This window comes from Phoxinus phoxinus (assembly GCF_949152265.1).
Source record: "Phoxinus phoxinus genome assembly, chromosome: 13".
In the NCBI taxonomy this organism is placed as follows: domain Eukaryota; kingdom Metazoa; phylum Chordata; class Actinopteri; order Cypriniformes; family Leuciscidae; genus Phoxinus; species Phoxinus phoxinus.
Window position 1 is genome coordinate 6837253 of NC_136888.1, and position 25727 is coordinate 6862979.

Below are 25727 nucleotides of genomic sequence, written 5' to 3' on the forward strand. Positions count from 1 at the left end.
TGCCATGGTGACTCATAATATCTGGGCTCCATTGATAATGGCTTTTTATAGTTGTGGTGCACGCGCTTAACTCAGAGTCAGTCAATTTAGAGTTGATTGAACTAACTAATTTCAGCTGATCTGAAACCGAAAACTCAGAGTTTCCCATCTCAGGGTAAGTCAACTCAGAGTTCAAGTTTTAACTCAGAGTTGGTTGAACCTCCTTATTGAAACAGGCCCCGGGTGAGTAAGTGATGAAAATATTTTCGTTTTTGGGTGAAATATCCCTTAAATGGAACCTGTAATATACAGAGCCCATTTAAGAAAACAAATCAATATTATATAAATTGTTTCTTTATTTTAAAAAGAAGGCGGCGTAACAAATCAAAACTCCAGCGCTCGACAACAGCTGGCTCTTTGTGCCGAATCGAAGTGAAATCATGAATATTAATCAAGCCTCGCTGACGTTGGTTGGTTGCCTGAGGTTAATATTCATGAGCTACGCCTTCAACGCGCCAGCAGTGTCTGTCTTTCAGCCAATCAGTTTGCCGAGCATCACGGAACGTTATTAATATTCATAAGCAAGGCGTTCGCCATAGTAGGGTTTGCAAAGTGTTCTCTCACATGATCCGAGTTGTGTGGAGTGTGTGTGTGCGAGAGAGCGTCGTGAGGACAGAACTGAGGAGATGAGATGGCCGAACGACGCTGGACTGCGAGACTGTTGGCTTTCATTGGCATCACAGCGACTCTGACGAGCTGCGACAATGTGCCCTGGCAGGAGGAGAAGGTAGCAATCTTTACACAACTGATGCTTGGTTCCTTCTCAGATAATTGGTTTATCATAATATAAACAATGTTGAGTTAGAATTATTCATGAATTCTATGTATTTTTCTCATGAAGAAAGGGTGCTTTCCTCAGGGAATATCTGTCTGTTTTTAATGCAGACCAAAAAGAAAAACTGTTTTATTCATGCATTCGTTTTTTTCTTTTTTGTTGCATGTCTTCTTTTTAATTTCAAATGTCCAATAGAATCGTGACAGTAATCACTTAAACGGACCGAGGAAAGTAAGGTTTGCATCATGGCTTTACAAGTACATGATCTGGTCATTTGTATCTTTAGACTTCAGTTCATGTTGCTCAGTCTGTCTCCCATTGTCTAGTTGCTATGGGAGCAAGATCCCCATCATTGATCCATCAGCAGTGGATCTTAATATAGACTTTCAAACTCTTTTGAATTCTGTTGCACTACCTATTGCTTTTCAGCATGTGATCAGATAACTGAAAAGGGCAAGTTATACAGTGGAATATAATCTTATTTTCCTCACCTTGACACATTTTTTTGTATAAAACATGTCTGATCTGCCAGATCTTCTGTGTTGTTCATAACAAGCTACTTTCAAATAAAACATGCAGAATCAATAATCGCAGCACAAGAACAATTGGACTTTGAGACCAAACAAAACGAAATGTCATCAGAAGATCAATATCGTGTTTAAAGCAGAAGTAGTTTAATTAGGTGTTTATATCCATCTTGACATTATTATTTAAGAAAGATCATATAATCAGAAGCCTTTCAGACTCTGTGAATGTCCTCCAGCTGTGTCGACTCATTTCCGAATCCTTCCGTTGCCATGTATAGTGTAGTTTGAACACATAATTATCCTCTTGACGCATAACGGTATGCAGGTCTGCGGTCTTGACGAATGTGTAACACACAGTGTGTAATTTCTCCTGCAAACAAGACTACTAGTTTGGTTGCAACATTACCATTAAGCAAGAGTATAACCGTCATGTTTTTTTCTGACTGTAATGGGAGTCACTGAATTAGGTTGTATTGTAAGTTGGGTTTTTTTTTTTTTCAGATTTGTAGATTGAGAAAGAGTAGACTTTTTAATATATGATTCATTATTAATAAAGATAATGTTTGATTCATTTCATGGAAGATGTCTCAGCCATCTTAAAGGGTACAGCCCAAAAAACTCATCTTTTACTCACCCTCATGTCATTCCAGATGTACAGTATATTACTTTCTTTTCTTACGGTGAACACAAATAAAGATTTTTAGACAAATAATCCATATAACGCAAGAGAATGTTGATGCTTCAACATACAGCCAAACACATACAGACATCATGATGGTAATCCATATGATCCCAATGGATGAACCCATGTCTTTTGAAGCAAAATGATAGTTGTATGTATGAAATTGAAAAATTCTAATATTTTAAACTTTTAACTGTAAACCAGCGCTTCTGACCAACTGTACACATTCACAAGAAATTTCGAGTTTATGCATGACATAAATGTTAGCATGTTGTGAAGCTACCACAATTGAAGTGACACAGAAGCGCGCAGAGGACGCCACTAGTTGCACAAGCTTTAAATTAAATTTAAAATATCTACTTTACTTTTGTTTTTGAAGAAAATGAAAAAGAAAATGTTTCATTCATTGTAAGCCAATGAGATTTTATAGTTTGTCATGCATACATTTAAAAATTAGAATAAGGTGAGATATTAATTTAGGCATATGAGGTTTCGTGTGAAAATTGGTTTCCCCACACTACTTATTCCACTCTGCCCGTTGTCTTCCATTGTTCAAACAAACTGTACATAGTATATAGTTGTCTGCACATTTTATAGGAGAAAGTTTTACAGCCAGGGCTCTCAATCGATTATAACATTTAAAGACACATTTTTGTAATAGACACTAAATAATTTAAACTACATAATTGGTCTTATGTAGTTTTTAGGTTTATCATTGCATGTATGGGATTTATTGCAGCAGAGCTACTTAATCACAATTCTTATGTCAAATTACATAAATGTGTTAGTTAGTTAGCTCCGGCGTAGGTATGTTACCTTTACATGGACTAATTTTCATCAATCCGAAGTAATCCAATTTGAGCAGACCATCGCCCCGGACGAGCTCCAACATGAGTCTGACCAGGGGTGTTAGCCCACGGCATGACATCAGCGGACGGGGGAATCGTATCAACGGAACATGAGGACTGGCTGATGGACTTCAATGAGGAAACATCAATTCCCACCCTATCCCACCCGGTACCTTCATCGTCACTGTTGTTGGACAGCCCCAATGACTGTGTTAATCTTTCCGTCGGCCTGTCAAGTACGATGGCACCGCGAAGTTCAGCCAGTCCTCCAGTTCCGCCATGATGGATGTCTACAGCCCTGCACCGTCTCCGGAGAGTCCCTGTGACGTCGAGCTGCAGGTCATGCATCCACCTTCAGCGCCCTTGCAAGAGCGCCACCGGTGCTCTTCCTCCGACCTCAGTCCTCTTGCTCCATCTCTGCCTGTCGGCTATGTTTTGGCTACTCCCACCTTCGGCTCCATCGGGTTCCCTCGTCCTGCCAGCTCCCCCTTGGTCAGTCATCACTCTGCCTCCGCCATGGACTTGTGGTCCGTCCTCCGCGCTCTGTCCCTCCACCCCTACGGCTGCAGCGGGTTCCTCCTTCCCTTCGGCGTCACCTCTGTCCTCCATCACACCGGCTCCGCCTCAGCCCTCGGGTACTCTGGCTCCACCTCCCGTGTTCATCGCCGCGGCATCACCGAGATCTCCAGAGCAAGCAAGGTCGCTTGAGTCCATCGGCTCTCCGTCTGCGCCGATAGATCCATCCGCAGAGTCTCCGTCGGTCATTCCCCAGCTGCTGTCAGCCTCTTCACCACCTGATCTCCTCCCTCTCTTTACTCCATCATGGGCTGTCGGCACTGGACTGCTCTGGGTCTGTGCCACCTGGCTTTTTTAATCAGCCCCACCAGGGGATTGTCATCATCCCTTCCACATCCTGTCACTACAGCATCTCTCCATCACCTCGTCCACCTCCAGAGCCCCCTTCAGCCCTCCCTCTGTTGTTCTATTACGGAGGGGGGAGTAATGTCACCATTATGTTCAGTTATATTCAGTTCATGGACTTTTAGTTTGTTTTCATTCCTGACATGCGTTTCCTTGTCTGTGTTTCCCGCCACTGATCTGTCACCACCATGGACACTAATCAAATTCTTCACAGCTGCTAGTCGTTTAGTTAATCGCCACAGTGTATTTAAGTTCCTGTCTGTGTTCTGTCGAGTGCCCGGTAAGTTATTTATTAAACAAACTTGTTACCTTTCAATCATCTCCGTCTTCCTTGGATCTAATCGTGACAAGTGTATTGTAGTACATTATAAAATAGTATGCAATAATAACATATTCAGTGTATATGATTACATTGATTGAAATCATAAATGAATGCTGTCTTATTGGGACATTACTTGTCCCTGTCCCTAAAGCCCTCTCCTACACCTACCCCTAACCTAACCTAACCCTACCCGTTAAACACTCTATTCCCACTATTAATTAAGTACTTTTTAATTTATTTAATATAATCGCTAAAAGGGAGAAGAATGAGTTCAGAAATGGGCATATTCAAACTCGAGTTGGTCTCGTCAAAAGCTAACGCCACCAGCCTTACACTCTACTACGCCACTGATCCTGTTATCGGGTTTCTTTTGTAATTCTGTCTCAACCTGACTCTCCCCATTTTTCCCTGTATTGCAATGTGCTATAGAGAGAGGCATGTCAGCTCTAAAAGAGAGAGAGGATTGCCTCCGTACAGATAATCTTGAAGAATACAGTGAATGCAGTGTTGTAGTCGAGACCAGCTCGAGTCCAAGTCAAGACCGAGACCAGAAGAGTGTTGAGTCTGAGTCGAGACCGAGACCACATGCTCCACAAGTCCATGACAATAGAGAGACTATGAAAATATGTTCGTGAATTCAGACTTTCAATAAAGATTAATGTTCCCACGGGTGAAATGCTCCTTTAAACTCGTCCGTCTTCTGGTGCCAGTTGCATAAACACAGTCGATGTGTTAAGACTGTCACTGCATCCAAAATTGGTACTGTCTGTGTAGGTTCTACATTTTAATTTAAGTATGCTCTGTATAATATGAATATGGGTTCATATACTGTAGTATGAATGAAATTTGGACACATTACATTTGCCATTTTGTTACTATCATGTGATCTACCAGCGTAAGTTGCGTCGCTTCACTGACATTCATAAATCCTCATGGGAAAGTAAAGTGTCCATCGAATGCACACTTCAGAATCTCGGCAGAAGTAGAAAGTCATCCAGGGACTGGATTTTCAAATACTATTCGGAAATACCACTCTTTTGGCGTCCTGTTTTTCACAAACTATACTGTAGGGAAGTAATCGATTTCGGATGCAGTGTGTATCTTAAGAACCAGTCTAACGAAATAGCATCTCAACGCTCTTTTAGTCTGAAACTTGACTTGAATATGCTGGTCTCAACCACAACACTGCTCAAAGGTACCCACTGTGTAATAAATAAATTAATAAAAATTTTAATTCCTTTTCTCTTCAGCTAAAACATGGAGCAACCACACTGAGCTCCAGTGAACTGAGCAGTGTCATATCTCATACCGATCTGGACCGAATGTGGCAGAAAGACCTGAAGACTATGCTAGTTGTGCGGTACCCTGGTTCAACTGGAAGCCAACACGTTCGGGAGGTCAGTATGTGTGTGTGAGTGTGTGCATGAAAGCTCATGTTTAAATGTGACTGTGTAATCAGTGTGTGAGTTTCTCTCTCTTCAGCATATTAAATCAACCCTCGGCTCGATGAACGCGGGGTGGGAAGTGACAGAGGACGCCTTCTATTCTCATACTCCTTACGGCCAACTTCCCTTTACCAACATAATTGCTACTCTCAACCCTGCTGCAAAACGTCAGTTGGTGCTGGCCTGCCACTTTGACTCCAAATACTACCCTCCACAATGGGACGGCCGTGAGTTTCTTGGAGCAACGGATTCTGCTGTCCCCTGCTCAATGATTTTGGAATTGGCAAGAGCTCAAGATGACGAACTAAAGACCCTGAAGGTATGGCAATGTACACAGAAAATAGGGATGGGTCACCGGGTGAACAACTGACTAGTCGATTAGTAATGTCATCATCTAATGTATATCCAGATTTTTTGTTTTAATATTCTTTAGCAAATGTGACCCTGGATCACAAAACCAGTCACGTGTCGCACGGGTATATTTGTGGCAATAGCCAACAATACATAGTATGGGTCAAAATGATTGATTTTTTTTTTATGCCAAAAATCATTAGGATATTAAGTAAAGATTATGTTTCATGAAGATATTTTGTAAAGTTCCTACCGTATGTAAAAAAAATAATATTTGTGAGTGAATGCAGCACAATCGCGAACATAAACGGACAACTTTAAACCGTTGAAAAACAACCAGATTTTCAAATACCGGTAGTTGTATCTCGGCCAAATATTGTCCTTATCACCCAACCATACATCAATGGAAATCTTGTTTATTCATCTTTCAGATGATGTATAAATCTTAATAAAAAGAAATTGACCATTGTGACCAAAAACACAGTCACTTGTTTTTATAGACCCCTTTTCAGTAAGTAAACATTGTGATGTTTTCTTGTGGGCGGAGCTTAGGTGGAGGCAAAACAATTATCCTGGCTAGCATGTTTTGATAGCTTGTTTTTAACAATGACTAGAGAAAATCTAATTGGATCTTAATATGTAAGGTCACTCTGTGTTATTTGCAATTGTTATTTGAAAGAGTTAACTCTAACAGACAGAACCAGATTGGCCGAACCGTACACGCTCACTCAATGGATGGACGATCTGACAGGATTAGCTCCGGTTGAGTGGCCTGACATCCACACCTACCTGATAGAGAAACCGAGCGTAAAGAGAAACTGAGAGCGTATAAATCTTTAGATGCCTATAACTATTTGCTGAATGGTCACGTAAACGGCTTGTGTGGTACGATCCAAAGTTCTGCCTAGTCAGCGCCAAGGCCAGAAGACGCCCATGTGTGACATTACAGTACAATTTAAAAAATGTGAATATTTTCTAGAAATAAGAATTCCAGATACAGCTAATTCATGTTTGACATTTATGTATTTGATCATGCTTTTGTAGTAGATTTTCCCCTTCGCACCTGACTTAAGTTTACCTGGGATCTCCAGTCGACACCCAAGCGTCTACAGTCGACACTTAATAATATGCGTTCTACAGTCTTCGAGTTGGAGTGTTTACACTAGTACTCAAGAATAAGATCTTTAGTGTCCAATAACCTTCTGTGCAGCAAGAACTAAACAGACTCCAGACAATGCCTTCAAATATGCTTTAATCACGGCTGGAGGATCTCAGACCAATTTCAGAGAGAATCCCACCAGCAAAAAGAATATTTAAAAAAATAGTCTTTATAGAATAAGGTGACATGATTCATTGCATAATTTTCCTACAATATGATTGGTTCTTATTCAGCAAACCCTTCTGTTACTAGGTAGAAGCTTTGTTATTCAAAGTCATAAGTTATTCAAAGTCGTGAGTTTATATATTTAATATATTTAAACATTTGTCTAGTATCACTTCCCCTTTGTTATATCCGGACATGATTCCGACACACTGACTGACTTTGACCAAAGTGTTAAGAAACATTTCAGGTTTCAAAAGCATATAATTGTTAATCCTGCAAGAAAAAATCTTATACATACCTATATATACGATTCACTGCAGTTCCAAACTAAAATGAACACTATGGCAGTAAAACGGCAACAAATTACAGGGGCATATTATCGAATAATGAAGACTTATTTTACGTCGTTCACTGCAGAATACTATGTTATGACCTCAAAACACTTTGACCCATAGCCCATAACATTTTGATGTTTGCTTCACATAACCAGCTCCATATGTATGGCTTTATGTACTAAACTTGCTCTTTAGCTCATCTGGTGACAGCTCAGGTACGAGTCCAAGCTAAAATTGCATTGTCACATTTGCTTTTGTCAACTCTATCAGTTCGGTTTAGGGCAGGGTTAGAGTAGGCGGAACGTTTTTGGCAAATGCTATAGAGCATTAACGTTTTTAGCACCACTCACTGGATATTTTATTTCTGAACCGCTGTGATAGGGTGTTCTGTGTGGCAACGCGGTGTTGCTGAATTGTTTTCAGTGGTTCAGTAAAGAAGTCTATTTGTCAGTGGGTAGCTTATAGCTTTATTTTGTGCCAACTTATTTGGTTCCATATTAATTTGATTGGAATTCATGTGATTATGAATTTACATATCAAATGGTTTTTAATTTGTGTGTATTCTGTAGTGTCACAAGTAGATGGCAGTATGTGTGTGTTTTGTCCCTCACAGAACTCTGGGTCAGATCTGTCTCTGCAGCTGTTGTTCTTTGATGGAGAGGAGGCTCTGTATCAGTGGACCTCTGAGGACTCTCTGTACGGATCTCGTCACCTAGCCCACAAAATGGCGACGACACCACATCCACCAGAAGCCACCAACACCAGCCAGCTCGACAGCATTGTACAGTTCTCTCATAAACAATGATTAATACAAAAAGAGTTGACATACAGCCAAACTTACATTCCTCCATGGATTACAAAATTTGATATTTTGATATTTAGCTTGTCCAAATACAAAAAGTGCCATTAAAGTGGCCCTTATGATTTATGTGATGTGTTATAAGATTTTCTAAACTTTGTGTGAGGAACAGACCAATGTTTAAGTTGTTATTCGCTGATAATTCATGCATGCATACTTCCTCATTCACTGTATCTGTGATATATATATATACACATAAATGGACAATCATATGTTGTGAATGTATGGCTAAAGAAAATGAATGCAAGCGAACAGCAAAACCGGTTAAAGTCCTTAATTCGTTCAATTTCTCCCCAGGATCTGTTTGTTCTACTGGACTTGATTGGAGGTCCTAACCCTCGCTTTGGTAATCAGTTCTCTAGTACGACCCGATGGCTTTCCAAACTTCAAAAAATTGGTTAGTAATTTTTCTGCTCCATTTTGTCACATCTTTTCTCCCTTTGTTTTCTCTTTATTTTCCTCTGAGAAATGTATTTAGGTTTGGTTATGGATGACAATAAGTCTAAACAAATGTTTGATTCAAGTAATTGATTCAAATACTTGAATGGTTCGGGTCAAATGTTCCCCATATTTGTGAGTAAGTGAATCATTCATTCAGTTGTTGATGATGTTGTTGTTGTTGTTTTTTTTACACTAAAAACACTGATACATTTAGAAACGTAACACTACTGCAATGTGTTGCTTTTGTGCGTTTGATTTTCATTTGCTTTCATTCAGAGATATTTTTATTAGCAGACCCTTGTGGAAAAAGTACATTTTAGCATACTTTTAAAAATAAATATAGATTGTACTTATGTTCAAACTTATTCAGGCACTAGCTGACACTAATTAGAATTTACATGTGTTATGGTTTAAATTTATATTAAATGCAGACCCACCTAAGTGGGGCTTATTATGTGTAATTTCATATTCACTTCTATTGGTTTGGTTGGAGTGTACTGCCGATATACTGACCAACAGTTATGCTATTGCTAATTAAAATAAATTTTTATGTCATTTTTATTGAAATTTGTATCAATTTTGGGTCAAATATGGACAAACCCAAACGTTGGGTTAAAAATGTAATTAAAAAATGTAACCCAACGGCTGGGTTTGTCCATATTTGACCCAAAATTGGGTTGAAACAACCCAGCATTTTTTAGAGTGTAATTACACATTTATAATGATGAAGTTGCAATTTAGTACATTTAAAATTATATTAACTTTAAATGTAGTATTTAATAATTACATGCTACAGTTAAAATTATAATCAACTACTACTATAATCAACACATCAAAAATAAGTGCACTAAGGAAATATTATAAAATAATAAAATAACCCCATGGGACCTTTAAGCATGATTAAACAATGATTTTAAATATACTTAATATAATATTTTATATAATTTACTTTTTTAAAAAATATTTACCATTATTAAGTTTTTTCTTAGTCACAAAAGTACACTCTCTTTAAGGGCATTTAAGTGGCTTTTTAATTCCACACTCTAAAAAATGCTGGGTGGTTTTGGGTAATTTATGTCGTTGGGTTAAAATATTACATTACATTTTAACCCAATGTTTGGGTTTGTCCATATTTTACCCAAAATTGTGTTGAAACAACCCAGCATTTTTTAGAGTGCAGTAATATTTTATAGTAGAGTTTTTAATATATATAATATATATATATATATATATATATATTGTGCACATTCCATACAATGAAGCACACTCACTGGGGTGCAAAAATATACTGTAACTGGTAATATTATATATAAAATCCGTGATATATATAAAGTTACTCCGTGTGAATTTCCCTCATTAATAAGAATTTACCTCTGTAACCCCTATATAGGGGAATCACTCCACTCCTCTCATGTTGTGCTTTTGCATGTACAACACTAGGTGTCAGTATAATCAAAGGTGGCTGCCATATTGACAAGCACAACATAAACAAAAACACAACTGAATGCACCTTAAACCTTTATAAACTAATAAATTTTATACTCCAAATGAGCTGATATTGAGAGGGAAACTCTTTCCTGTTGTCTAGAGCGTCGGCTGCATGCGCTCGGTCACCTAGAGAATCACCCTAATGAGGTTCAGTACTTCTGGCCTGGCCTACACGTGGGTCTAATTCTGGATGACCACATACCATTTCTCAACCAAGGTAAAACACTTCCTGAGATTAATATGAATGTTTATATAAAAAGGCTTTTAAGCCGTATGTATGTATTCCTCTGCAGTCGCCGTGATTTTGGATGTTAGAACTTTTTTTTTTTTTTTTTTGATCCTGGAACAACATATCTGTCTGAAAATCCTTAATCTTATTCCTACCCATAACTTACCCTAAAATCAGAGGGAAATGATGAACACTGATGTAGAAGCACATAACCCTGGTTGTAAGCCTAAACTTGACATAGACTGTGAACTTGTCCCTCAGATCTGAGTGGTTGATGGAAATGTTGCTCCAGGATCAATGAAGATGTTGATGTTGTACTTCACGTGAAATCACGTTCACCATTTCTCTGCCCTCGCAGGGGTCCGGATTCTTCATCTCATCACGAGTCCGTTCCCTGCGGTGTGGCACACTTTTGATGACAATGAGGAGAACTTGGATCGTACCTCCATCGGCAATCTCAACAAGATCCTGCAGGTGTTTGTTCTTGAGTACCTCAACAAGAAAAGTCAGAACCCTATCGCTGAAAGCACTTAATCTTTCCAAACAATGACATTTCTCTGACAAGCATTGCAAGTTAGCCAGTTTCACCTATTCCCGGTTGTTTTTTGACAATTTATCTGTCACACAATCAGTAAGTTCTTCTGTAGTATGTAGTTCCAACATTACTACAACTGGGGTTGCAAATGTCTTCGTGCTGTTAAAATTCACAAGACATTTAGGGCCAGATTTACTAAACCGGGCAAATTAGTTCCCAAAAAATTATGGGAGTGGAAAGTTCTGCTCGTGATCTACTGACAAATTAAAGAACAGACACTGCCGGATCATTTCCATAATGACCAACCAAGAGCAGCGCAAATCAGTGTCTGCTTTAAAACATGCATATTTTGGGCAGTACTGTAAGTAATGGAGCAAATACAAGTAAAATTGACCAGTGCAAACATTAGTAAATCACCTTGCATGATTCATTTAAAGCAGAACTCGGCAACTCTAGTCATTTCTTCGCTGATTTTCACTTGTCGCATGTTTTCCCCACAAGCTCCCCCTACAGCTGTGGGGCGTATATTTCACAACACTGTCGTATAAAACTCACTTGCAGCACCCCTCCTCCCCCTCATATATGATAATAGTTGTCTGTCAAGTTTGCCACATGTATAGCTGCAACCTAATACAACAGATAGCAATCTACCGTACTCAATACAAACTCGTTGTCTCGCTAGCCAGTCAGCTAACTACCACAGACGGTCATGGATTGAACACATTTATAAACACTAACAAGAATAAGGAATAATGATAACAAAGACGTACTTACAATTGCATTAGTAGAAACGCCAGGTCAGCATCTGTTTTGCATTGTTCACTATCTTTTAGCTCTCGCCACTTAGTGAACGCTCGACCAATATTAAAGGGTTAGTTCACCCAAAAATGAAAATAATGTCATTAATGACTTACCCTCATGTCGTTCTAAGCCCGTAAGACCTCCGTTCATCTTCGGAACACAGTTTAAGATATTTTAGATTTAGTCCGAGAGATTTCTGTCCCTCCATTGAAGCTGTATATACAGTATACTGTCGATGTCCATAAAGGTAATATAAACATCATCAAAGTAGTCCATGTGACATCAGTGGGTTAGTTAGAAGTTTTTGAAGCATCGAAAATACTTTTTGGTCCAAAAATAACACAAAATAAGACTTTATTCAGCATTGTATTCTCTCCCGGGTCTGTTGTGAATCTGCGTTCAGGACTCCGCAGTGACGCTGCTGACGGAAGACGCTGATGACGTGTTATCTGGTGCGCCCGAGCTTCGTTTACAGTCTGAGGGAGACGCACGCTATATTCAAGCTATTCTACATTGTTTGCGTGGATATCATTTTTTTAATGGTGCGTAAATGTGCATGTCGCGGATGAGACACTTTTACAGCGTGCGTTTCCCTCAGACTGTAAACGAAGCTCGGGCGCACCAGATAACACGTCATCAGCGTCTTACGCCATCAGCGTAACTGTGAAGGATTGACAACAGACCCGGGAGAGAATACAATGCGTAATAAAGTCTTATTTTGTGTTATTTTTGGACCAAAAAGTATTTTCGATGCTTCAAAAACTTCTAACTAACCCACTGATGTCACATGGACTACTTTGATGATGTTTATATTACCTTTATGGACACGGACAGTATACTGTATATACAGCTTCAATGGAGGGACAGAAATCTCTCGGACTAAATCTAAAATATCTTAAACTGTGTTCCGAAGATGAACGGAGGTCTTACGGGCTTAGAACGACATGAGGGTGAGTCATTAATGACATTATTTTCATTTTTGGGTGAACTAACCCTTTAACTCTTGTGCGGTCCCTCGCACGGTCAAAAAGTGTTTTCCTCTCCTTCACCTCCTCCACCGATAAACGGCTTTTTTGTCGTTTCGCAGGTAAATGAGAGTGATTCATCGTTGCTTGTACTAGCTAGTATTGAGGGGGGGGCGTGTGTGTTTATGTCGTATTGCCGTAAAGCAGTTTGTGTTTCTCGCTCCAAAGTTGCAAGGTTGGTTTTCCGCCTGGGAACGCTGGGGGGAGCGGGGAAAGTCGCCAATATCACCAGAACAGGTTGTTTAACAATCCAAATGCTTTCTAGACCGTTTTATTAAGTTAAAAAAGATGCCAAGTTCTCCTTTAAATACTCTCCTCCCATAAATACTGCGTCTGAAAGAGCGTCTGAAACTCCTACAAATGCATATGCAATAAGGTCAGCCGCAAAAATAACCTTCTAACAACTTTTCAGCACAAATGTTTCACTACGTGCCCTTAGTAGATCCTGACAGTCGTTTTTTTAATGCCAAAAGAGGGTTTGTTAGTATATCTGGCTCTTGATTCAGGATCTGACACGGTATATACAGGGTTCACTGTGTTTTTTTTCTTTTGTCACCTGTTCATGCCCCTGTCCCTGTGCAACAGAAGACCAGGACATGACGGCAAAACGAAATACTTACAAATAAAATGTTGGTACTCAATATATCTTATTTTTGCTGGTTACATGCATAAATAATAGAAATTATTGTAACCTTATACTATGTAGCCTTTTTGACTTAAATGTAAATTGTTTTATGAATCAACAAACATATGTGTGAAGAATCACAGTGTTTCATGATGCCTGTGTGATTCTGCGAGCTGCTGCTATTGTCATGTGCTCCTCTCTGTCCAGTGAGATCTCAAATGTTACTTTAAACATGTATCCATTTTAAATAGCTTGATTATAAAGCAAAACAGCTAATAAACAGTTTACAAAGCAGTGGTAAAACCATTCTTGGCTTCTGAGTGTTCATTCATAGCTTTAGTTTCAGGACAGATTAGTTGTGGATTTGTGGAGGGTTACATTCTTGCATTTATGTAAATCTTAAAGCTTTTAAAGGGTTAGTTCACCATAAAATGAAATTTCTATCATTAATTACTCTCCCTCATGTCGTTCCAAATGCGCAAACAAATACAAAATATTAAATATTATTACACTATAACTTATTCTAAAATAACACTGATCTTGAGTAAGTTGATTTGTTTTTAGGGCAGGACTGATTGTAATTATTTTGAATGTTTTAGTGGTTCGTTTAGAAGGAAGTGTGTGTCTGAAAACGTCTGAAAGCAGGAAGCTCTAGTGTCTTATGTTTGTCTATAAACTGTAGCATAGACTGGTTTCATCCCCCCTAGAACTGGGAGTTTCCAGGCAATAAGAACTTACACACCACATGATCATGATGCTGCCATGAATTCCAGTGTCCAAAGTCCCCTGATTTATTGCATTCTCACACAGAAATATGGGTTTTCGTGCACTTGGGTGTATTTCTGGTATAATCATTTAAAAAATGTAGTCACTGCAGTGAGGTACAATTAAAATGTACTTACCATACTACCACAAGTTTACAATGTTCAGTTCAGTGTTATTTTAGTATTAATAGTGCTATAGTATTTATTAATATTTTATAGTAGCTTTTTTTATTTTAATTTTTAGTAATGTTTTATGAGCTTTTGTCATTTTTATTAGTTTTTTTTATATAGATATTTCTAATTAGCTTTATTTGTATTCATTTTTATTTCAGTGTTAGTTTTAGTATTTTAGTATTTCAGCTTAAACTGATTTTATTACTGCCAAGACAACATTTTACATTTATAGATTTACATAGATTATTAACAATAACTACACAACTGGAATCATATGTCGGGAATAGTCATTATATAGTTAACATGTTAAAGCAGTACAAAAGATTCAGAAAAACAAAACAAAAAAACTTCTAGTTATGGAAGGCAGGAACTCACTTTTTACTTAAACTTTTTCTTTAAAAGTATTAGAATATTTATTGTATTAAGACACAATTTAATTTAAATTAATTGTCTAAATTAGGTGTCTTTAAAGTCACCATGAAATCAAAATAGCCAATTCTTATTTTTTTATGGAATATTACAGTATTTATTAACGTTTATCTGTGCACATCATTGCAGCGATATCTCTTCTCATGATGACGTGTTTACTAACGCACTCACATCAGACTGACCAGTAGCAAACCACAACCATCCAATCAATTTCCCATGGAAAAAATGAAGTCTCATCCTGTTTTTTTTCCTAGTTTGAGAAGTGGTTATACGTGACCAACACATTACTCAAACGCAGACTTGCACGTGTACACAGGGTATTTACAGTCATGGCCAAAAGTGTGGCCCATGGCCCATGTTGGCACCCCTGGTAAATATGATCAAAACTGGCTGTAAAAAATAAATCTGCATTGTTTATCCTTTTGATCTTTCATTAAAAAAATTGCCAAAATTCAAACCTTTCATTGAAGCAAGAGAATTGAAAGTGGGGCTAAATCACATTATGAAATAAATGTTTTTCTCCAAAACACGATGGCCACAATTATTGGCACCCTTTTATTAAATACTTTTTGCAACCTTCTTTTGTCAAGATATCAGCTCTGAGTTTTCTCCTATAATGCCGGATGAGTTTGGAGAACACCTGACAAGAGATCAGAGACCATTCCTCCATACAGAATCTCTCCAGATCCTGCAGATTCCCAGATCCATGTTGGTGCTTCTTCTCTTCAGTTCAGCCCACTCATTTTCTATAGGGTTCAGGCCAGGGACTGGGATGGCCATTGCAGATCTTGGTTTTGTGCTCAGTGACCCATTTTTGTTTTGATTTTGATATTTGTTTTTGGATCACTGTCCTGTTGGAAGATCCAAACATGGCCCGTTATAAGATTTCTAGCCCCGGCTGTTAGGTTTCGATTTTTTATCTGTTGGTATTTGATCCAATCCATGATGCCATGTAACTGAACAAGATGTCCAGGACCTCTGGCAGAAAATTAGGCCCACAGCAGTAAAGATACAGCAGAGTATTTCATTTTACACATGGGGTACTTTTTTATCCCTGTGTGCACCAAACCCATCTTAAGTGTTTGCTGCCAAAAAAGCTATTTTTTTGGTTCCTCTGTCCATAGAACGTTTGAAAAGTACCTGACACAACTGGCACTTCAAACGGGATGGGTTCTATGGTAAGATGAAACAAAAAAATAGCTTTTTTGGCAGCAAACATTTAAGATGGGTTTGGTGCACACAGGGATAAAAAAGTACCCCATGTGTAAAATGAAATACTCTGCTGTATCTTTACTGCTGTGGGCCTAATTTTCTGCCAGAGGTCCTGGACATCTTGTTCAGATACATGGCATCATGGACTGGATCAAATACCAACAGATAAAAAATCGAAACCTAACAGACTGTGCTAGAAATCTTATAATGGGCCATGTTTGGATCTTCCAACAGGACAGTGATCCAAAAACAAATATCAAAATCAAAACAAAAATGGGTCACTGAGCACAAAACCAAGATCTGCAATGGCCATCCCAGTCCTGGCCTGAACCCTATTGAAAATGAGTAGGCTGAACTGAAGAGAAGAAGCACCAACATGGATCTGGGAATCTGCAGGATCTGGAGAGATTCTGTATGGAGGAATGGTCTCTGATCTCTTGTCAGGTGTTCTCCAAACTCATCCGGCATTATAGGAGAAAACTCAGAGCTGTTATCTTGACAAAAGAAGGTTGCAAAAAGTATTTAATAAAAGGGTGCCAATAATTGTGGCCAACGTGTTTTGGAGAAAAACATTTATTTCATAATGTGATTTAGCCCCACTTTCAATTCTCTTGCTTCAATTAAAGGTTAGAATTTTGGCAATTTTTTGAATGAAAGATAAACAATGCAGATTTATTTTTTACAGCCAGTTTTGATCATATTTACCAGGGGTGCCAACAATTTTGGCCATGACTGTATATAGACAACTCACTTACATGTAAAACATACACTGAATGGGTTTGCACTCGTCTACAACAGAGACTGTCTTATGCAGATTACATCTTTATGCGGTTAAACCCAGCACAAAGATGATCCTGAAGGAACTTTAACACTGAACCAACTAGGCAACTTTCTGCACCAAAAAAAATAGGAGTTTCTGCTTTTATGCATTCAGTTAAGAATGGCCTAAACAACCTCAGTTGAGAGACCAGAGTTGACGAGTTAATCCCCCACAGGGGCCAAACCATCTCTATAACTCCCAGGAGCAGAGCGATCAGGGGAAAAGAGTACAGTCGTAGCCTCGGTCACGGCTGAACCATGGCATCCAGCCCCAATGTAAACTGCATTCATGTGGGAGAACCAGAGCGGACAGTGCACTGTCTCCTCTGATGTGAACACTTCCCTAGGTCATAGCTCCTGCCTCGAAAGCCTGCACGTAACCTAGATGATGCGAAATGGGTTGCCCCTTAGGGAAAACCCCAAAGTCTTCAGTCACCACTGAAATGGTCTCATGTCCCACTCCCAACAGTCTCTGAAACTGCTTTACCGTGATGACTTCGGTTAGTCTGATATTGCCAACACCAGAGAGAATTGATATGAGCCTAAGACAAATGTGCCTACATCGTAGTCAAGTCCCATATCACTCCTAAAAGTGTAATGGAGAGAGTTCTGCTTGGAGTTTAGTTTAACTCTAAGCATCTATGTGAGCGAGGGTGACACTTTGATGCTGAACCGCCATCTTTCCAGACTGACCTAATAAATCAGTGATAAATGTAATTGATTGCATTCATGCATTTTGCGGAGGTGCAAGGTGGCAAGGCTAGACCGAACGGAAACACTAGAGGTGGAGGGGTTAGTAGACCGGCCTCACGGAGGCACCGAAAAGAAGTTGTCACACTAAAATCTTGGAGTGGGCTACTACTTCTTGGAGGGGTCTGTCCTCAAAGTCCTGAGCCCTGAGGCGTCAGGACTTTTTGCAAGAACCCTTCCTTGAGAGGGTGACAGTCCTCCGATCCATCTGCCCCTGAGAAGGCTTCAGCTGCGAGTGCCGCCTCAACCCCTAGTCTCTCTGAGGGTGGGCTCAAGTAGGAGACTCTCTGCTTCTATAATTTGCAAAACCCATGGAGACACATTTGGCAGAAGTTGCTATGTTTCCAAATAGCCTGAAAGAGGAATCAGTATATGCCAGGTACCCTGGAATGGCTTGCCGGCAGGGCACAACCGAACATACTTCTCAGTGAGCTTCCCAGTTCTGCAACATTCCCCGGCAGAGACTGGACCAAAAACTCATTGGAAACCGCTGCGCCCCGAAACACCAAAGGTGGTGAGGTTGGCAGACCGGCCTCCCGAAGGCAGGGAGGAGAAGTGGGCACACTAAAACTAGATGTGGGCCACTTCTCTTCAGAGGTGCCTGCCCTCGAAGTCCTGAGCTCAGCGACAACAGGACTGAAGCCTTCATCGAGAGGATGATGGTCCTCGGATCTGTCCGCCCCTGGGAGAACTTTGGCTGGGAATGCTGCCTCGACTCCCAGTCTCTCTGAGATGGGGTTCGAGTAGCGACACTCTGCATGCCGTTCTCTTCAGGAAAATATAAGGGACAAACAACACCAAATTAGACAAACGATTCACACAGAGCACTTACTAGCTTATGTTTGGTCCAGACGTCCTTTATAGCTTGCTGGTGCGCCGTCATCTGGAAACGGACTACGTTTCGCGAATGAGATTGGAGTAATGTATTGTTCCAAATTGTAAGACAAAAACTGGTTTGTCTTATATTCTGGGTCTAAATGTTTACATGTCAATAATACCCCCGTAACAATTGGTGGCGCCAAATACGTGTAAAACGAGTGTGAAAATCAGTAATGTTAGAATATCGCAAGCTCAAACAGTCAAAGAAAAATGCAAAATGCAAACAGTCAAAGAAAAACTTGCCGTCTAAGAGCCATGTGACGGGACCATATTTCCCCCGTACACGATTTTAAAAACCTAAGACGGTACCTAGAAATCTTGGTAGACTACATGGTTTTCACTATGAGATGAAGAGCCTGTTGTTATTTTTAATTCAGATAGGCTACAGGTTATTTTTGTGGAATGCAAAAAGCGTATTTTAAAATGTTTTTGTTGGTAGCCTACATTTTACCAGTATTTACTATACTTTCAATACAAAAATGAAAATATGAAAAATATGCAGTATGAAAATTATTTTCAAATAAAACCTTTTTCCAAAAGGTACATCTTGAAAAGGTCTGTCTTATATTCAGAAAAATATGGTAATTTCCCACGTGCTTCAGATGCAGTCACGCAAGAGAGTTCCCATAGCATCAACTTTCTGATGCAGTGTTTAGTTAGTTAAAATGGGTCCATACTAATTAATTACAAAGAATGAGTTTGATGTATTGCTTAAGGTAAAATTGCTATAAAAAAATGTCTCAGAAAAGTAGTTAGGTCTGAAAAAAGCCATAGCTTCAATTGATGACCCTTAGTTTGATATGCTCCTATGTAATGCAATGGAATGTTAAAGTATATATGCAATTTTTATCTAAAGAGTTCAACAATTAAATAGGCTAAGCTTGGTACTTTACAAAGGAATCTCCCCCAAATAAATTCCTTTGGTCTGATCACTATAACGATGTTATACATGTGACTCATGCATTCCTAAATTTGAAAGCTAACGATTAACTGAAAGGTTATATAGCCTATTTATGAAAGCAAACTCTGGAGACATAAGGAATAACAGTGGGCCTCCTCGGTAGCAGATCTCCCTGCTGCTCCTCCTCCGTTCGGATGAGGGGAGGATCACTCACTGAAATCTGATACATGTGCTTCCTCGTGAGTTTATCCCGATTCCCGAGCGCTCAGTCCATGTGAGAGAATCAGCTGGTTCAAATGGAGATATCTCGCGAGCCGTGCTTACTACTGGATTTCTAGAGGACAGCCTGAAAGAATGATCTCATTTCACAGTGCCGATCACACACTGGTGCCTCACGTACTTTAGTATTAATCTCCAGCTCTTGAGAAGGACTCTATCGGCTGGACCCAAAATTTAAAGCAATGGATCCAGTAACGAGGTGGACACCAAAACAGGTTGTTGACTGGATGAGAGGTGAGTTTAAGATTTGTATTTCTTGCATGATATGTGTGCTGGTGGTCGTTTAAATGGTCTCTCTCTCTCTCTATAGCCAGTGTAAGAATCTAGGACGTGTGCTTTGTTTACCTGTAGTAGGCTACTTTCGACGAAACCAAGATTAGTGTGTCAGCAATGTTCGAGCACCAACAAAACAAACTCCTATGTTTAAAGAAACTCATGGTTCTGTCGCGTGGCAGAGAAAACAAATACATGTATTGAAATAACATCCCGCTGTGGGCTAGTACTGCGCGTTTTTGATTGTTCTGCACGCATGTTATGCAGGAGTATTTTACTCCCACAGACAGATTTATCAAACCGTTCATCTTTTTTTCCAGAAGATAATTATAGGCTACCCTGCCATTTGTGTACATGATTGACACATAAAAGCCTATTCATCAGTGTTGAGAACTTGTGTAGCTGCGAATTGAAATGAATGCCAGTCAAATTCAAATCTGATCGGTCGAATGTGAATTCGAGTCGAGTACCAGTCGTGGTATTTGTCCATGTGTAATCAGGAAAGATTAATGTAACAATAATTGTGTGAAGTCGTAATAATGTAAGATTCAAAGACCACCTGTCCTTGCATGAATTGGAGTAAAAATCTCAATTCATCATGCAATTTTAAGAGAAATAGCAACACTCACTCTCATTACTAGGCTATACTGTTACTTATGTTTTGGTGAATTGGTGGCAAACTTATTTGTATGCTACATTTACACTTACAGAATGCTTACATCAAACTGAAGGTCATGTTGGGTCAAAATGTTTTGTTGTTTGTACTAATCAAATTGCACAAATTCATGAGATCGGGTTGGAATTGGAAATATGGAAATATAGCTGTCCCAATTTTGAATAGTTAAACAAATCTCTTTTAGTGAATTATAGTAATAATAATATAATTATTATTTTGTTGAACTCAAATTAAAAGTGTCTGGTATATCAGTGGTTTTTACTGTCTTAAAAGTTTGACACATGCTTTAGGATTTAGGAGGGGGAGGGGTTTGTAGTTCAGTTGTTCAATTGGTTCACTTGTCCCTAAAGTTTCCCTCAAATAAAATATGTTTAGATTTTTAGACAGGCAATTTTTTTTCTGGCACATCTTTTAGAATTTTACTTGACACTTATATGGCTCAGTAAAAAAAAATATGTTTTTGCCTCTCAAACTACTTAAAAACAATCATACTGGAGCATTACTTTATCAAATAATACTGTCTTATATTAATGACTTAATTTGAGTGACACAAGTTAATTAGTCCTTTATCTGACAGTACTGACTCAGTATCCTGGAGTTATAACTTGCTAAAGGCACAATGGTGACAGTTAATGGATCAACCGTTGCAGGGTTTGAACCAACAACAATTCGTTACCAGGTGTGTTTAACTGCTATGCCAAATGACGCTGAAATAAATGTAAATAGACTTTGAGCACATACAATGATAGTGTAAACGGTCCTACTACATTGCAAACATACAGACAAAAAAGAACAAGAGCATCAGTTATCTGTTGAATGAAATGCCTAAGGCTTTAAAGGTTTGTAGTGGTCCACGTGGGGACTCTTGTTTCTCAGCGCTGCTTCATTTATAAATTATTAGATTTCTTTGTGCTCACAAGAGTCAGTTGCATTAAATAAATACAAAATTCAGGGAAAAGTAGCCTACCTTCTCACACATTCTTGCAAACAAACATGCATGAACAGACAGTAAAAGTTAAATGGCAAGACTTTAAAACTTTTGCTTGAGTATATTCATGGAATGCAAAAACTGCTGTGAATAATTTCACTTACGAATTGAGTTTCATTCCTCCCCTTCTTCTCCCACACTTGTTGAGCGACAGCTGGGTGCCTACATTCTTGTTCAAAACTTCAGAAGCCTCCAAAAAAATTCACAAAGTTCTCAAACTATTGTAGATTAATAAGTTACAAAACCTAAATAAAGTGAAAGTACTCAATGAGCTGAATTCGAAATTATTTGTGAATTAAATTTTTTTTTTTCAATAATATTTTTTATAATCCAGTTTAGCTAATTCATCGCAATGATTCTACTCAAAGCTATTAAAATTGGGCTTCGCCGCTTTTCATGCAAACTTTTATAAATGCACAGGGAGAGCTATAAAGTCGATGTCAGTATTGTATTATACTTGTAATATTTAAAGTGTTGAGTCGTATTGACTTGATTTATGGTGTTCTTGCATCATTTTTGAAGATTGAAAGGTTCAAACCCCATTCATTTAAAAAAAAAAATCTGTTTTGAAATTTTAGGTTTTGACGTGACGTGGGTGTGTAAATAATAACAGACTTCTCATTTTTTTAGGAACTAGTCCTAACTAGTCATTCAAGGTCTACACTAATTGTGACCAGTTATCCAAGATGCTGATTATTGTATTGTATTGTCTCGTCTCTAACCAGGGCTGTGTATTGGTAACAAACTAACAATACGATATGTAATCCAATACAGAGGCCACAATATGATGTATATCAAGAAGTGGGTCTGCACTTAATTTCACCTCAGCAGAATTGAGTATAACAGCTGTTATTAAACACTGCATATGGCCATTGCGAACTATATAAAGAGCAGGCAGTTCCCCTCCTCATTATGAAGTGCACTGTAACAATATAGTTAATGGCGTTGGTTTCATATTAACATTGGGCAATCCCCACCAGATAATTAATAATAATAATTTAATTTAGATAAATGCGCTTTCTCATTAATAGCTCACACACACACATTCAGACAGTCACTCACACAGATCGTGCTGCACGCACAGAAACATTCAGCAACACAGAAACTTCTCGACGCGGCCGGCCATGCAATGTTTATCACTAAAATAGTTTCACAACTGAACTCAACAAGGAGTTGGTGACATCACTGTTTTTGAAGCAATTAAAGTCACTGCTTTACTGTTAATAGAGAAACGCTGCTACAGAATAAGGGAATTCATTCATGCACAATTTCTCTCTCTTTCTCAGGCCCATAATGAACACAGACTTGATGTATCACACTTATCTGTGAATAGAATATCAAACTGGAGATCGCTAAACTGCAAGCTTACCGGTGTTTTCAGAAATTTTGGTTTTGCGCAAGTGAATCTCTGATTACGTCTCTTAATATCAGGCAACCCCAGTTCTAGCCTTTATATGGTATTCTATTCATTAATTTCAGCACATTTACTCTGTTTTAAACAGTTATTGTATTCAAATGAAGCGTAGTCTAGTGCTGCGGAGTCGACACAGAAGCAGCTGTATTCTTACTCGTATCGACAAGTATGTTGCGATACATTGTTGTATCGATGTATCGATCACAGCCCTATCCCTTATCTTACACTTTTCCCACCTCAATAGCAGCAAATATGTTTTGCAGTACAACATAAGCACTATAAGTACATTGTACCTCTTTTGACGTAAGTACATAGTAATTAAGGACAGCTAATACAGGGGGACAAATTCATTTTGGTGCTGAAATTATACACTCCAATGAAGCTAATGCTAAACGTAGAAACGTGTTTTTATGTTTTGTTTTGTTTTTCTGTTGTAGCAGAGATGCAATCATGTGACTGCATAAACTTTCTGTTTCTGAACAGAAAGTTTCTGAACCATATGTTTGTATTGTGTGTTGATGTTTTTATGGATATCTTTACTAAAGGGGAACTTCTGACAATGATCTCATTGTCAAAAAAGCCTGTGTGGTAAAATATTTGTGGATTTCCACCAAGGCATGACATCTAATAGATGTGTCAGTCATATTCTTTTACCAGTTAAGATACTGCAACCTGGTCATGGTTGACATTTTTTAAATATTTTCTTTGCTCTAAGTATGATTACTTTTTCACTACACAGTTATCATGCAACAGCACATCCTTCTACAGTGACTATTTCAAATATTGCCAGATCTGTAAGCTTGAATGGCAACAACAATATATTAGTTGTGATGACTACCTGTGCTGTGAGGAGCCACTGAACCAACAAGTGTACCTTTTCCATAGGTTCTGTTCATTATATTAATGTTTTAATCCAATGGTTTCCATCCACCACAACACCATATGTCAACCCTTAGATCTTGTTATCGCCATATGGCATCTTCATGAGATTCTCGTAAATATTTAATGGAGACTCTGTTGAAGTTTAAATGGAAGAGGTGCCTGGTATTTCCTGTTCTCTTCTTTAATTTTATGGGACTGCATTTATGTAGCGTCCAGTATAGAAGTGTTTGTTTATCTTAAAGACAACACAGAGTTGCAGACGCAAATAATACAATACAAAATTTGATGGCATGATCTTTTCTGAGACATTTCAGTACTCTCCACATTTCCACAAGAGACCTTTGATCCCACTTTGACAATCCGTTGATATTTGCATGAATCCATGCTCCGTTTATAACAGCACTGAGGTGACCAGGCGTGATCCTGCTGGCTTTTGCATTCAGAACTGAGCAATCCAATGCAAATCTCCCAGCTCACAGTAGCTTAGTAGAGCCAGAATAAGAGCAGTGATCTCTACAAACACGTAGCTTAACTCAACGTGGGAAATGCAACCTCAGGTAGCACATCACACACAGTTCACTGCCCCTCCATGAGTGCCTAGCCAGGCAGAAAGTTGGACGGGACACTGTGGGCTTGTTGCTGCAAAAGGCCTAATCCTCTGGAACAAAGGGAATGCCTATTAAACACACAAGTTCGTCAATGAAAGGCATAGAAATAAGCTTTGGGCAAAGTTAGATTTTGATGATCATCTTATGTTCTTGTTTAGAGAATCTCTTTATTAGGTGTTCATGAACATGTCATTAATTATTCACCCTCATGTCATTCCAAATCATTTAAGACTTTTTTTGTTCATCTTTGAAACACAAATTAAGATATTTTAAGGAAACCCGAGAGATTTCAGTCCTTCCATTGGAAGTCCATTCTACCAAAGCTTTGGGTTTCACTTTATTTTGATGGTCCCTTTAACACATTCTGTTGACTATAAGTAACGTTGCACTGCATGTCTACTAACTCTCATTATATTGTTAGTTAAGTATTAGAAGACTAGTAGGGTTCGGGTTAGACTAAGTTGACATGTACTTGCAAAGTTACTTATAGTCAGTAGAAAGTCTGTTGGAGGAGCATCACAATAGGATTTTTAAAAGATTTAGCAGATATTAATCAGACAATTTACTAATACTGTAATGAGAGTTAGGCATGTAGTTGCAAAGTTACTTAAAGTCAACAGAATGTTCAAAAGGGAGGGACTATCCAAATAAAGTGTTACCAAACTTTGAATCCATATGAATCTAGCAGTTTTATCCAAGACACTGTTATTTGATATGAAAACCTTTAATTTAGGATTTCATAACATAAATGCACACTATTATGCTAAAAGAAGCTTGACTTGCGAGAACACATTAAGCAAGCACATTTGAGCTTCCACAAGAACCAATGTGGCTTGTTCTTGCATTTCAATAGTTAGACTGGTTGCCTAAAATCCCTAAAGGGTTGCACAGTGTCAGTTCTCGTCTGCATGTGCACAGCTATAGAACAATAGCAGTGACAACAGCCGTTAAGAAAGCATCTGATCATAGCGATTAGTGCTGGGTATCGATTCAAATTTCAAGAATCGATTCGATTCCGATTCTCAAGATCTTGAATCGATTATCATTATTCGATTCGATTCGATCCGATCTGATCCGATCTTATATTTTTAAAATCAAAAGTTTTAA

The 25727-nt window shown here is 38.6% G+C and overlaps 2 protein-coding genes across 9 annotated transcripts in view; both read left to right on the forward strand.

The window, feature by feature from the left end:
- Window positions 1–574: 574 nt before the first annotated feature.
- On the forward strand, window positions 575–11856 carry qpct (glutaminyl-peptide cyclotransferase). The gene is made up of 7 exons (XM_079632941.1): window positions 575–766; window positions 5365–5511; window positions 5597–5878; window positions 8183–8350; window positions 8726–8825; window positions 10458–10574; window positions 10945–11856. Exons 1-7 carry the CDS (start codon window positions 671–673, stop codon window positions 11118–11120), a joined length of 1086 nt encoding a protein of 361 aa, XP_079489067.1. The 5' UTR covers window positions 575–670; the 3' UTR covers window positions 11121–11856.
- Window positions 11857–19731: 7875 nt separating this feature from the next.
- Window positions 19732–25727, forward strand: part of LOC307009106 (connector enhancer of kinase suppressor of ras 3-like) — an 80864-nt gene continuing 74868 nt past the window's right edge. For all 8 annotated transcript variants that reach the window (XR_013799957.1, XR_013799958.1, XR_013799959.1 and 5 more), the window contains exon 1: window positions 19732–20013. Coding sequence is in view for 4 of the 8 variants with exons in the window: in XM_079632553.1 (XP_079488679.1) it covers window positions 19962–20013 (52 nt within the window). In the remaining 4 variants the exon portion in view is untranslated. The remainder of the gene's footprint in view (window positions 20014–25727) is intronic.

What these genes read in the sequence shown, in the direction of transcription:
- qpct (XM_079632941.1), top strand. Translation starts at nt 671, where the DNA reads ATGGCCGAACGACGCTGGACTGCGAGACTGTTGGCTTTCATTGGCATC. An exon ending in CCAGCCAGCTCGACAGCATT is followed by an intron (nt 8,351 to 8,725) that starts GTACAGTTCTCT and finishes ATTTCTCCCCAG; the next exon opens with GATCTGTTTGTTCTACTGGA. An exon ending in TTCCAAACTTCAAAAAATTG is followed by an intron (nt 8,826 to 10,457) that starts GTTAGTAATTTT and finishes CCTGTTGTCTAG; the next exon opens with AGCGTCGGCTGCATGCGCTC.